At 45.3% G+C, this 15,109-nt stretch overlaps 1 protein-coding gene across 1 annotated transcript in view; it reads right to left on the bottom strand.

The window, feature by feature from the left end:
• The window catches only part of FANCA (Fanconi anemia, complementation group A), a 42,670-nt gene that overhangs the window by 20,455 nt on the left and 7,106 nt on the right, over positions 1-15,109 (bottom strand). The window contains exons 5-14 of the mRNA XM_006860257.1: positions 13,071-13,213; positions 12,821-12,916; positions 11,823-11,896; positions 3,948-4,060; positions 2,975-3,057; positions 2,781-2,814; positions 1,869-1,935; positions 1,639-1,751; positions 728-804; positions 317-458 (exon numbers count right to left, since the gene is read on the bottom strand). Of these exons, the coding sequence (XP_006860319.1) occupies positions 317-458; positions 728-804; positions 1,639-1,751; positions 1,869-1,935; positions 2,781-2,814; positions 2,975-3,057; positions 3,948-4,060; positions 11,823-11,896; positions 12,821-12,916; positions 13,071-13,213 (942 nt within the window). The remainder of the gene's footprint in view (positions 1-316; positions 459-727; positions 805-1,638; positions 1,752-1,868; positions 1,936-2,780; positions 2,815-2,974; positions 3,058-3,947; positions 4,061-11,822; positions 11,897-12,820; positions 12,917-13,070; positions 13,214-15,109) is intronic.

Raw genomic sequence — 15,109 nt, 5'->3', positions numbered from 1 at the left:
CCACATGGAAAGACGAGGCCGTGTTAGAGACTGGTGGCCACGTGGACAAAGCCAGGACTGTGACAAGGACTGGTCCATCTGTACGGTTGGGGACAAGATGACCGAGAGGACTCGGTGATGAGCACATACAGCTGGACCTCAGCAGCCGACTGGACGGGCTTTTCCACTCATCACAAGAGCTTCTGAAACAGCAGCAGTGACGATGCTTCCGCACACCGCTGCCCATGACTGCTCTCAGGCACCAGTTAGTAAGTCACAGAAGCAGGTATTTGGTCACAGTGGTACACAGATTACACACACACTGCACACCACACACCTCCAATCAGCCTCTGTGCGTCCGGGAGGCAGACGGCCAGGGTGGATACACAGGAAAGCACGTGCCGCCAGTTGACCTCGTGCAGGTCCAGAACCTCCTGCAAGCTGCTGAGGAGCTCCTCAGGACTCAGCACCACAAAGAGCTGGAACAAGAGCAGCTGCTGCCTTACAGCCTCGTTTCCTGCCCCTCCAGCCCCCTCAACATCTCATCTCCTACCACCCCTACCGTCCGAAACACTTCATCTTCCGCTACCCCCGTGCTGCCCCACACCCATCAGAAAGGCTCTGAGGCTCCAGGCACAGGACACTTCAGCTTCCCTCGTGCACATCAGCTGCCGACAAGGGCACGGTGCCTGCGGACCTGAAGCTGCACAGACGCTCGTGGAAGCACGGGCAACACAGGAACACACACCCTACGGTACAGGCTGGTGAGGAGCGAGGGGGTCTTCGCAAAGCTCCACTGTCTCTGCATCTGGACGGCATCGGACACTGCTCGAGAGAACACTCAAGTCAGCATACTCATCAGCATCCGTCTGGACCCAATATCAAACACTCCCTTGTCGCCATCAGTTTACTAAGCAGGGAGTTGGACGACTTTCTGTCTGGACTGGTCTGTCTTTTTGCCCCAGTCACCTACTGGAACCTAAGCGTTTTCTGCCATTTGTACAAGTTACTTATGTAAAAAAAATATAGCGATCCCTTGTCCAGGGTGTCAGGCACGTTACCCCTAACCCTAATTCTGCTACACTGACGCTTTTAATAGTCAACACTCAGCGCTGTCCAAAGACCCGGCCAGACAGGCGGTGGACACTGGGAACCTGTCAAGGGTGTTGCTGCGCACACACCTGTTGTTTTGCTCAAAAACTGACCCCATGTGAACTACGACCCGGGTGACCTATGCCTGGGTGCACTGCAGCTGTGTCTACAAAGGGAAACCTAAGACAAGCCAGAGTCCCACAGCTCCCACTCGGAGCCCATTCAAGAAGATGCCGCAGATGCACAAGAAGCTGTTGCGGACACAACGGTCCAGTGACTCAGATGTGCATCCACAGTGGGGCTGTGTCCCTAACCCTATGTTTAAGAAGCCACCAGTGACGCTTTATTTATGTTGGTGGAGGGTCAGGAGACAATGCGTCTCTCGACTCATATCTTTGATCTACATCTCAGAGCCAGTCACTTCTAAGATGGGAGGGTCTTGCCTCATCATCCCACGCACAGGGAGTGCAATGGGACCTACCCACTGGGGAGTGGGACCCAGGTCTGCAGCACATAGCCTAGGAGAATATCACCAAGTGTCACCATGCCCCTGGGGCTGGCACCCACCTTTCAGCACAGGATTATGGGTGAGTATCTGCATCAGGGTGTGGGTAAGAAACCTCTTCGGAGCCTCTGTTGTAATAGCATCGTAGTACATGTGTCCACTAAACATGCTGAGCCTGCAAATGTGGGAGGAGGACCAGCACTGACAGGACCTGTCCCAACACAGAGGACGTGTCCCCACATAGCGCAGACCATCCAGCACTTCCAACCACCAGCAGCCTGTGGCCACTCACCAGCAACGCGCAGGCCCGGGCACCTCGGAAGCCTCCTGCTCACCAGCATCCAGAGCCTCGAGGGCAGCTGGGGACAGAAAACAGACGTCAGCTCCAAGGCCCTAGGATCTCTCTGCAGTGCTGAGAGGCTCCACAGCGGCGCTTGAGAAGTGCCTCTAGTTCCTGCCGACAACACACAACCTTCAGACACTGTTGGCGACAGCCTGGGCAGACTGGGTCAAACTGTACAAGAACCCCAGCAGACGGTGTGCTATGCATGGTCAGCCCTGACCAGGCACACACGGACAGGGACTCTAGAAGTCTGGGGGCCACTCCCAGAGATATGATTCCATGTGGCTTCTGCTGTCAGACACACAGAAATCTTTCCTAAAATAAAACTAAAACACATGCCAACTTAATCTTGTTAAAATGAAAGTTGACAGTTTCAATTTAACAAACAAGATTAATTTTCAAGAAAAAATGTGCGATGTGGCACTGCAGGATTGACCACTAGGTCAGTTTAAACCTTGTGGTTGGGGGTTCAAACCCAATAGCTGCTCCTCGAAACCCTATATATGGTAGCTGAGATGGAACCGATTTGATGGCATTTAACAACAATTTGCTCATCTAAAAAGCAGATGTTCCCTTAAAAACTACAGGCAGGAAGCAGTATCGAAGGTTCCCTCCTATAATTACTAACAGCAGGACTGTGCTTCAAGGCCTCAGGTATGGAACCATGAGGTACTTCCGGATTCAGCCCAGGTGACCTGGCCTCAGTCAGGAGCTAAAGCCAAAATGGAGCACCGAGGTGAGTTCACCTAACGACCACCAAGAAGTGACCCAGCACAGGGATGCTGCAAGGAGGTGGTCACAGAAATGCTGGCCCGCCACTAGCAGGTAGAGCCCACCCTGAGCACAGCGGCAGACACTCACTGTTCAGCAGGCTCTGCAGGACAGCAGCGGCAACCTGTGAGGACACAGAGGGGTCAGGAGCTGGCCCTGCTGGGCTCCGGCCAGGATTCATGGGCAGAGGGCATGCGGAGATCAGAGTAGTACCCCAGCAGGTCTCCCCAGTACTGGGTGTAAAGTCTGCAAGGGCCCCGGTCCTCACCCGCCCTCTCCCATACCTGGGGCAGCTTTTCCTGCTCCGCATTTCTTCTCAAATCTGAGCTTTCCTGAAATCCACTCATAAGAAACATCCGCACAAAATCTGCATATGACAAAACAAGTCTTTACCTATGATGGTTTCCACACAGCCTCTGTGAGCCACACAGAACCCACCACCACCACCCACCCCCACCACAGAGGGTGAGTGGTCCGCACACAGGGAGGGGGCTGCGGCAGGACCCGCAGAGCTGCACACACCTAGGCCTGACATACGCAAGGCTACCTCTGGCCACCTAGTATCTGACCAGACAGACCTTCTTCCTGACATTCCATTTGAAAGAGAAACACACAAAATTCAAGTTTCTCTTTAGAATTACACCCCCCCCCCAAAAAAAAACATACAAAATGCTATCCATTTCCAAAGGGCTGTCCTGGGGAACACTGCCCAGCAATCTCCTACTCCTAAAACCACTGATGTTTCTACAGAGACAGGGAACCCCATTCTGGGGAAGATTACAATCACATTGATTCAAAGGAAATCAGACTTTTTGCCAAATCTTCAATTAATCAAAATAGCAAACTGCTGAACTTTTCTAGTTGATTTTGCTATCTCACTCTCTTTTGCTTTTAGTTGTTGTTGTTTTTTTAATCCTAAAAGAGGGGACGTTTAAGCCATCTGGAGGCAGGTTACGGGAACATCAAGAATCAGAAGCAGTTACCACTACCAAGATTTTAGGAAAAATAGTTTTGAAAAACAGGCCACAGGGAACCCTTGTCATGGTACCGAATCCCTGCCGAAGTTTCACTGGTTTGCACAATTTCTGTCCAAGCAGGGAGAGCAGAGGGGGCTGGGCCACTCTAGGGCAAAAGTGTCCAGCACTCACCAGATTCACCAGTCATCATGCCACCCCCTGCCCCCAACATAGCCCACCAGGACCTGCACAAGCAGACCTACTCGGCCGTGGGCAGTCTGGCCTGCCACCCATAACTCACCAGCAAGTACAGCCTTGGCAATATCGGCGGATGGGCTTGGTGCTTCTACCTGCTCACACAGAAGACCCAGGCTTCTGCACAGCCAGACTACCAGAGCCTGCATGTCCGAGTGCCTGGGGGACACACAGCACGTCACTGGTACATCGCTTCATCCTCACCTCACAACACATGGCCCTGTTGGGTATGGATCCTACACACTGGCTGCTGCCTAAGACCTCTGTCCACAACTCAAGCCCAAAGGACTCCCCACAGGGCCGGAAGCCAAGGGGGACACTTGTGAAGGGGGGAACGGGCCAACAGTCTACCAAGTGCCCCTTCCCTTCTCATGACCCCTCCTCCCCCCACAGCCTGCTTCCATCCCTCAGAGCACATAGCTGGCCCAAAGCCACTGTTGAAAAGATAAGGCTTTCCCCATTGTCTTGGTGCTCTTGTTAAAATTAACTGTCCATAAATGGGTAGTTTTATTTCTCTGCACTCTCAATTTGATTCCATTAATTTATATGCTTCTTCTTATGCCAGTATCAGTCTTGATTACTGTAGCTCTGTAATAAAGATTAAAACTTAGCAAGTGAAGTCCTTCTTTTCAAGACTGTCCTAGCTATTCTGAGTCCCTTGCATGTCCATAGCAGTTTTAGGGTTAGCTTGTCAATGCCTGCAAGACAGCCACCTAGTATTTTAATAAGGGTTACATGGATTTGTAGATAAATTTGGAGAGTGTTACCATCTTAAAATATTATATTTTCACTTACAACACACCCACAGAAATGTCATGCATAGCACAGGCAGGAAACGATTGTGCTGTATGACACATGCTTTATTTGCATAAAAAATATAAGAAATCTTCCAATCCATGAACATAGGATGTCTTTCCACTTATTGGCCTATTTTAAGATGTTTCAATTATGTTTCTAATTTTTGTGTACAATTCTTGCATTTCTTTAGTTACATTTATTCCTAAATTTATTCTTTTTTGACACTTTAAAAAAGTTCTCTTTATTTCAATTTGGATTGTTCATGGCTAGTATACAGAAATACAGCTGAGTTCTGTATATTTATCCTGTATCTTAAGAGAACACGGTGGCTCTATGCGATAAGCACTGTGCGGTGAACCATAAGGTTGGTGGTTTCAGTCCACCAGGCATGCCAAGGGAGAAAGATGAGGCTTTCTATTCCCACATAGATAAACAACCTTGGAAACCCTCTACAGGGTCGCTATGAGTTGGAACCTACTCCACGGCATTTAATGACATCTCCTATCTTGAAACCGTGCTGAACTCTTCATTTTCTTGCCCAAATGCCTTGGCTGAAACCTCCAGTATAATGTTGACTAGACGTGCGTAAATGAGCATCTTTGTTTGGTTACCAATCTTAGAAGGAAGCTTCCAGCCTTTTACTATTAAATATGAAATGAGTTGCAGCTATCTTACAGACACCTTTATCAGACTGAGGAGTTACGTTCTACTCCTAGTTTGTTGGTCTGTTTTTACCAAGAAAGGGTGTTGGGCTCTGTCACACGCTTTTTCTGAGTCTGTTGAGCTAATGGAGAGCTTCTTGTCCTTTTTCCTATTGCAGTAAACTCTGTGAAAGCCAGAGCCCACATAAGGCGGAAAATGCAAAACAGGAACAAGTGCTGGAGTGAGCACCCTCTCACGGGCTGAAAACTCATGAGATCTGGAAAGGCGAGTCAGTCCCGAGGTCTGGTTCTCACTGTCATGACGTAATGCACGAACTGGCTTCCAGAGGTTAGACCAACCTTACATTCCTGGACTGAGTCTCACTTGATCTTGGGGTATAACCCTTTTTCTGGTTCATTTTGCTAATATTTCATTAGAATTTTTGCTTCTATGGTTATGAAGGGTATGGTCTATAGATTTTCTTCTTGTGCTAATTCTGCCTGGCTTAGTATTGGGGTGTTGGTGGCCTCATGAAACAAGTTGGGAAGAGTGCCCTTCTCTATTTTCTGAAAGAATTTATGATGAAATGGCATTATAACTTCTTTAAACATTCGATAGAACTTACTAGAGAAGCCATAATTGTTCTAGGATTTTCTTTGTGGGAAGAATTTAAATTAATTCAACTTTTAAATTTATTATAGGTCTATTCAGATTTTCTTAAGTCACTTCAGGAATTAGCATCTTTCTGAAAATTTTTCCATTTCATCTGTTTTCTAATACAGTGGCATAAAGTTGCTCATGGTATTTCATTATAATCTTTTAAAACTTCTCTTAAGTGATGTCATTTCCTTCATTCCTAACTTTAGTCATTTGTGTCTTTTTTTTCTTATGGTCACGCTGGTAAAAAGTTTGTCAATTACATTGAAATTTTCAAAAACACAATTTTTGGTTCCATGATTTTCTCTATTGTCAGTTTTTGTCCTACTCTGGTGGCTTGTGTGTTGCTATGATGCTCAAAGGTATGACACCGGTATTTCAAATACCATCAGGGTCACCATGGTGGACAGGGGTCAGCAGAGCTTCCAGACTAAGAGGGACTAGGAAGGACTTGGCCGTCTACTTGAGAAAATTCTGGCCAGTTGAACACTGTCTGATACAGTGCTGGAAGATGAGCCCCTAAGGATGAAAGACACTCATCATACAACTAGGGAAGAGCTGCCTCCTCAAACTACAGTTGACCTTCATGTCGTGGACGGAGTGAAGTTTTAAAGACCTTCATTTGCTGATGTGACACAACTTGAAATAAGAAACAGCTGTAAACACCCATTAGTAACTGGAACCTGGATTGTATGAAATAAGAATCAAAGGGAATTCAAAGTTGTCAAAATGAAATGGAACACATGAAGACTCAGGCAATGATGAGCTGACATGGACTGGCAATGGTTATTTTGAATCAGAAAATCATATGGTGTACTATACTAGGTATGGCAAATTGAAGAACATCATCGCATTCAATGTCAAAAAGAGTATCTCAATATCTATCCTGAAGTCTAACGCTATCAGTGAGTGACAGGATATATCCGTATGTTACAAAGAATATCAGTTAGTGTGACTGTAAATCAAATGTACAAACCAACCACTAATGCCAGTAAAGTCATTGACACTGTTTACCAACTTCTGTAACCTGAAATTGATCAAACACGCAATCAAGATGCATTAATAATTACTGGTGATTGGAATGACAAAGTTGGAAACAAAGAAGGATCACTAGTTGGAAAACATGGAGATACAAATGACAGTGGAGAATGCATGACAGAATTCTGCAAGACCAATAATTTATTCATTGTAAATACCTTTTTTTAATAACAAAAATAGTGACTATACGCTTGGACCTCGCTGGATGGAATACACAGGAATCAAGTCAACTACATCTGTGGGAACAGATGACGGAGAAGACCAAGGGGCCACTAAACAACAGTCCATCAACTGCTCATATGAAAGTTCAAGTTGAAGCTGAAGACAATCAAGACAAGTCCACGAGAGCCCCAGTACCATCTTGAGTATATCCCATCTGTTTTCAGATACCATCTCAGAAGTAGATTTGATACACTGAGCACTGAAGACCAGAAGAGTTGTGGGATGACACCAAGGGCATCACGTACGAAGAAAGCAAAAGGTTATTAAAAAGACAGGAAAGACCAAGACTGAAATGAAACTCACAGGGAATACACAGGCATGTAAGCTCGTTGGCGACCGCACTGGTTTGTATGAGTGGAAGTGAGGGAAACTTAGTAGGGAAGATATGGGCTGAAAACAAACCAGGGGGAATGGAAGCAAACACTGTGGAATGATGATGCACGGAGGGGACAGTAATCATTGCAATGAAACAAAATACGACAGGATGAGTGCAAAAACGATGTTCTTACATGTAAACTATCACTCAATTCACAATTATAGCTTTAAAAAAAAATAAAGACAGGAAAGAAAGAAGACACCAAAAAGAGAGTCTGAAAGTTGCTCTTGGACATAGAGTAGCTAAAGTGAATGGAAAAAATGATGAAGTAAAATCTGACAGAAGATTTCAAAGGGGAGTTTCAGAGACAAAGCATTATAATTATAAAACATGCAAAGACCTGGATTTAGAAAACCTAAATCACTTCTCAAGCTGAAAGAACTGAAAATTAAAAAATCTACCCCTGGAGCTACAATATTAAAGAAGACCATAGACAAAATATCAAACGACACAGGAATCATCAAAAGGAGACGGAATGAAAGATATAAAGACTTACTGGTCGCAAAGAGACTAAAGGCACTCTGAGACTATTGCGATTGGTGGTGGCCGTGTGCCGTGAAGTCGGTTCCGACACACAGCGACCCTGTACAGGGTTTCCGTGGCTGTAAATCTTTACGGGAGCAGACGCCTCATCTTTCTCCCGCGGAACAGCTGATAGTTTCGAACTGCAGTTCACAGCCCAATTCATAACCACTACGTTACCAGAGCTCCTTTAGAAAACCTTTAATCTTGAAATTCAAGACATTCCTGGAAGCCACCTTCTAGACAAGTAATAGGAATTGACAGACTACCAATTGAGATGTTTCAGCAAGCAGATGCAACACTGGAAATGCTCACTCATTTATGCCAAAAAATCTGGACGACCACTACCTGGCCAACCGACTAGAAGAGAGAACCATTAGGCCTCATTCCAAAGAAAGGAAATCCAACAGAATATGGACATTTTCAAACAACAGAATTAATATCACACACAAATAAGCCTTCAATAAGGATTATACATCAATAAAGAAAACAGAAATCTTCACACCTAGATCAATAAGTAACATCATGATAAATGAGAAATATTTAAGTTGTCAAGGATGTAATTTTACTGGAATTCACAATCAATGCCCATGAAAGCCATCGGTCAGGAAACCAACCGATACCGCACTGGACAATTCTGCACACTGAGGACTGAGGTGTGTCTGACAAGCTACAGTATTTTTAATCACCTCATATACAAGTGAAAATTGGACAATGAATTAGGACGACCGGAGAAGAATTGAAGTCTTTTGAATTCTAGTGTTGATGAAGAAAATTGTAGCATGGACAGCCAAAAGAACAAAGAAATCTGTCTTAGAAGAAGTCAAATGTTCCATAGAAGCCAGGATGGTGACACTTCATCGCTCATACTCCAGACATGTCATCAGGAAGGGCCAGTCCTGGAGAAGGATGTCATGCTTGGTAAGGAGAGGGTCAGTGAAAACGAGGAAGACCCTCATCAAGATGAACTGACCGTGGCTGCAATAATGAGTTCAAGTACAGCAGTAAAAGTGAGGCTGCTCTGGGGCTGCAGTGTTTTGTTCTGTTCTCCGCAGGGCCACTAGGAATTAGAACCGACTGGGCAGAACCTAGCAACCAAACTGCTTTTATCTTCTTAATTTCACTCATTGCTATTCTAATGTTTACTATTTCCTTCCTTGTTTTTGGTTTCATTTGCACTTCTTTTTCTAGTTTTTAAAGTAGAAGCATAGATTAATTTGAGATCAACCTTCACGTCCTTCATTTCTAAATTAGGCTTCTGTAGCTATAAAATTCCGTTAGCTACACTCCATAAACTTCGATGCGTTGTATTTTCCTTGGACCCAATGCCAACACTCATGAAAGCAGCAGTCAAGAAATCAAACAACGCATTGCGTTAGGTAGATCTGCTGCACAAAGACCTCTGAAAGTATTCAAAAGCAATGTCAGTTTGAGGAGTAAGGTGCACCTAAGCCCAAGGCCTGAATGAGGAAGACAGCAGAAGAATCGATGCATTTGGGTCATGGTGTTGAACAATATTAAAAGTACCATGCACTGCTAGAAGAAACAAATCTGTCTTGGAAGAAGTACAGTCAGGAAGCTCCTTCAAAGCCAGGATGGTGAGGCTTCATCTCTCAGACTTCAGACATACTATCAGGAGAGACCATATGGATGCGAAAGCTGGACAGTGAATAAGGAGGATCGTAGAAGAATTGATGCCTTTGAGTTGTGGTGTTGGAGGAGAATACTGAAAGTGCCATGGACTGCCAAAAGAACCATTAGATCTGTTTTGGAAGAAGTGCAGCCAGAGTGCTCCTTGGAGGCCAGGATGGCTAAGCTTCGTCTCTCCTACTTTGGACATATTGTCTGGAGGAAACAATCGTTGGAGAAGGATGTCATGCTGGGTAGGGTGGAGGGTCAGAGAAGAAGAGGAAGACCCCCAACGAGATGGATCAGCCAGGTGGCATCATTGATGGACTCAGGTGTGGCGGCGGTAGTGAGGTTGGCCCAGGATCGAACATTGTTTCGTTCTGCTGTGTATGGGGTCGCTATGAGTCGGTTCCGACTTGAATGCACCTGACAACAACAACAACAACATCAGAAGGGACCAGTCCTAGGAGAATGACATTGTACTAGGTAAAGTGGAGGGTCAGTGAAGAATAGGAAAACTCTCGACAAGATGGATTTTGGAACAGTGGCTACAGCAATGGGCTCAGGTGTAACACCAACTGCGCGGTTGTCACAGGACCCGGAAGTATTTCATTCTGTTGTGCATAAGGTTACTATGAATCGAAACTAATTCAACAGCATCTAACAGCAACATTTTCCATTGATTCAGCTCGAAATATTTTACAATCTCTCTTGTAATTTCTTCTGTGATCAACTCATCATTTGGAAGCGTATTGCTTAATTTTCACATTTATGAATTTCCAAAATTTCATTTTGTTGGTTTCTAACTCAATTTCTTTGAGTCTAGAGAATGTATTCTGCCTTATTTCAATCATTTAAAATGTACTGAGGCTTGTTTCATGGCCTGGTTATGTTTCACCCCAGAGACTGTGCATAACAAGTTAGACTCAGCTGCAGATGTCAGTAAGTTGGTTTATAGTGTTGGTCAATCTACGATACCCTTGCTGATCTTTGGTCTGGTTTTGTAACCAGCATTGATTGCAGGGTACTGAATGTTGTTAAAAACTTACTGATCTTCCTTCGTATCTTCTGAGTTTTGTCATATATAGGCCTTCCCACTTCAAGATTATAAAGATTCCTCTGTTATTTCTTTCCCCTTGAATTCTCTGATTCATCCAGAATCTAAGTATTGGACGTGGAGGAGAAAATGCTCCTGGTTTGGCACTGTGAGTTAAGGCGCTGGGCTGCAAAGTCGGTTTGAACCACGGGGTCGGCAGTTCAGATTCACTAGCTGCTCCTCATAAACCCTATACACGGTCACTATGGGTTGGAACTGACTTGAAGGCACTTAACAACAACAAGCAAGAGTTGGGGACCTAGGGGGTCCAAATATGTCTTCAATATGTTTTCAATCAGTTCTTCTTATCTTACTCACTCTCCCTTCCATCCCCACATCCAGAACCTGGTACCCTATCAGTTCTTGAGCATCTTAGGAATAGAGAATAAATTGAGTTGTTTCTAAGACAGGCGTCCTAGTGTGGCGTGGTAGGGTAAGAACTGGACTGCGAACCACAAGGCTGGTCACTCTATCAGGGTCGCTGTGAACTGAAACCACCTCAACAGCACCTAACAATATCAACATTCAGACAAGTCTTTCTCAAGTTTGTAAGTCATGGGCCACTGGTCTTACTGCGTCCAAAATTGTATTTTTGTTTATCTCTTCTATAGTCTTCCATTTTTACGGGACTATGCTTTTTCATAACATCCCTTTTAGGAGGGAATAAAAGGAATCATATGTTTTCTATCAACCCTATTTAACTGGATGTCTCTTCAGCAATTTAAAATATGATCACACAATGTCCACATACGATCGCCAGAAACGGTCTCTTTAAATAATAAAGCAATAGGGTTTTTAAGGTGATTGTTGACTTTGATGTATAAATAATTCACATGGGACAGGCCATGGGTTATTTCAGTAATGCTCCACTTCCAGTAGGGTCGCAGTCAGAACTGACTCAATAACCCTTAACAAGAACAAAATGACGAGTGATACGCTACCTTTCCAAGAGCTCTTGTAGGCTCACGATATTTTGTATATGAAGTTGCCAAACAGCTTCAAGCACCAAAGAATTCTAAAGAAAATAACAGTATTATCAGTCCTTTACGTGCACATTTTCCTAACCAATGTTCGGCCTGGGTTGTTAACCACCATGCTGTATTGAAAATAAACTGGAGTAACAAAGCACGTGTGAACTATGTTGTATCCCTGATGGTTTTCAAATTCACCATGCATCAGACACCTCTTAACACCTTTCCTTTGGCTCTCCTTCTCTCCGTGCAGGCCCTGTAGGCCTCTGCTCCCTGTCCAGCCCTGCTTTCTACAGTGGCCAACACAATACTTACAACCATGAGGCCAAGTCAGTCTGTTCTCTTCAGAATCCTTCCACGGCTCCTCACCACTTTCAGGATGAAGTTCAAAGTCTTCAGCAGCTGCTCACAACCCTTTGTGACCTGGCCTCTGTCTCTTTTCAGTTTTATCCTGCCTCCTGTGATATCAACACGCCCGCTGCCCAATGCTACAACCGCTCTGCTGCATCCCTGTGTGTTAGAACCAGCTGCTCCCTGCTTGAGGTGCCCTCGCTGCGCTTTCAGCTCACCTCTCCTCTCCCTTCCGTCAGAGCCACTCCCAGCTCCTGCGGCCTTTCCTAACCACTCAGTCTGACGGAGTGTCGGCTCTTCGGTTGCGCTTTCCCTCAACAGATCTTAAGCAGTGAGGGCAGGGACTACGCCGATGCCTGACAGTCCAAACGAGTTCTATGGTGTGTGCGTTATACAAGTGTTGGGGAACCAACCCTACATGGGGAGCTCCTCTTTCCTTGTCCTATATATGTGCAGAACTTATTCAGGATCACAGCATAGTTACTTTGAGTTCTTCCAACCTTCCCAAAACTCTGTAAACCTACTGAGTCCAACATTTTTCCAAGAAGAGCAGACAGATAAGTATCATTTTTAAACGATCTTTCCTTGCTTACTAGAGTACAGTCAGAGACATTTACCTGCACTTTCCACAATTCCTGACAGAAGGAGAGGCGGCAGAACATCCTGTTTGCCAGTAAATACTGAACAATCTCCATCAGGGAAGACAATTTCTCCTGAAAACAGAAATTTAAAAAAAAAGTTTCTAAAAGTAAGACATTATGTAGGATAATAGTAAAGCAATGTCCTGTTTTTCTAACTAAGTTCATTGTTTGATGAGCACCTGCGTCCCCCCCACTCCCACCCCCCATGTGCTGACAGCTTGCTTACCTTTTGCTGTGAGTTGAGCAGCACAGTGGGACTGGATGGTCCCGTGGCCTCACATATGTCTCCAATGCCAGAGGCAGCCATCTTGGCTGACAAGATTCCTGTCGGAACCCCCAGTCTCAAAGCTTGATCCTGCAAAGCAGAGGCTGAAAGACAAAACCAAACTATTATCTTTCTATTAAAACATGACAATACATACTACAAGATTTAAAACAGGACTAGCTGCTAAAAATGCCTTATTCTAAGTAGCTGTTGTTGATAAGTGTTGTCAAATTGGTTCCAACTCTTGGAGATCCTGTACAGGGTGTTCGAGGAGCGGCTGGTAGGTTTGAACTGCCCACCTTGTGGTCAGCAGTCTAGTGCTTATCCTAAAGCGCCACACCAGGACTCCTATCTGTAAATAAATAGTGTCATTGTCATTAAGTGCCATCAAGTCAGTTCTGACTCATGGTGACCCTGTATAGGGTTTCCGAGGAGTGGCTGGTGGGTTTGAACCACTGTCTTTGCGATTAGCAGTCCAGGGCTTATCCTACAGAGCCACACCAGGACTCCATATTGTAAGTAAGTAGCAATGTCATAGAATATAGCCTCTTGAAGGGGAGATGAGTCTGCAGAGAACAGGAGAAAAAGTAAGATACCATTTGAGGCTCAGAGTTGTACACACAAACGTGTGTTTTGTGTGAATAAAATGCAGTTCAGCAGACCTATTACAACTAAGAACTTTACTATCTTTTCTCAGAGAAGGACAATAACAAAAGGACTCTACTCCCTGTTTGTTTAAAGATTTCAGAGCCAGTGGTACCCCCACCTGCACTGACCACACACTGCAGTCTGAGCCCAGCGGAGTACGGGTTTCCTGAAGTCCCACTACCGGCCTGACAGGTGGGCAGCGGAGCAGTCACAGGATGCCCGGTCAGCAGGCTGTCAGATGGAACCAAGAGGGGTCCCACAGGCCACCACCAGCCTCCTGAGTGACCAGTCCCTGGTCTGAGTTCCAGAGAATGAGAAATGCTGGTGGGGCAGGAAAAGAGGTGAGGCCTATTTCATCTGACTTCCAAAATGAATTTTCAACCCCAAAACCACCTCCACCAGTTGGTTCCAGCTCACAGCGACTCAGGGTAGGACTTCCAAAGACGTAACTCTTTACAGGAGCAGAAAGCCCCATCTTTCTCCTGCAGAGCAACTTGGGGGGCTTGAACTGACAACCCTGCAGTTAGCAGTCCAATGTTTATCCCACACTACCACAAGGGCTCCAATTTTCAAAAAGAAAGATGAGAAACTAGTACAAGTACATGCACTTTATCTTCATGGTTTGAAAACATTCACGTGAACCCTGGTGGCACAGTGGTTAAAGCAGCCAGGTGCTAACTGAAAGATTGGTGGTTCAAATCTAGCAGCCGCTACACGTAAGCACGATGAGGCCGTCTGCTCTGTATAGACTTGTAACTGTTTGGGGCAGTCCCACTCTGTCCTACAGGCTGATGTGAGTCAGAATCAACTTGAGGGCAGTGGAGGTTGTTGGTGCTCAAAAAAGAATTTATGGTGGAAAGGCAGAAAACACGGCTAATTTCTAGCCATGTGTTTCTGTGGGAACATTTATTTCTGTTTTTATTTACAAGGCTAACTTTTACCTTTTTAATAGAAGTATGAGATTGGGATACCTAAAAGGGGTTCTAGAACTTACCCAGTGAAATAGGCCTCCTGCAGAGCCTTTGCAGTGTCTAGGACCTTAGGTGGAATCCTGAGCCCTATCAAGAACCTTATGAGACAAGCAAGTTGCTCGCCCAGGAGACATCAAGGCAAGTAGTTGGGTCCCCTCAGAGCAAACCCCCTTCCAAGACTAAGACTCAATGGGAATACACGCTCTGATTGGTGACCACATTCGTCACACCAATAACGGGAAGTGAGGGAAAAACAGCAATGAAGCAGTGAGCTAAGCCCTACAACATTCAATTGTTGTTGTTGTTAAGTGCCATCGAGTCGGGTCCGACCCATAGCGACCCTGTACAGGGTTTCCGAGGGTGTAAATCCTTACGGGAGTA

This window comes from Chrysochloris asiatica, unplaced genomic scaffold (genome assembly GCF_000296735.1).
Source record: "Chrysochloris asiatica unplaced genomic scaffold, ChrAsi1.0 scaffold00037, whole genome shotgun sequence".
Taxonomy (NCBI): domain Eukaryota; kingdom Metazoa; phylum Chordata; class Mammalia; order Afrosoricida; family Chrysochloridae; genus Chrysochloris; species Chrysochloris asiatica.
This window is presented reverse-complemented; position numbering and strand designations above follow the sequence as displayed.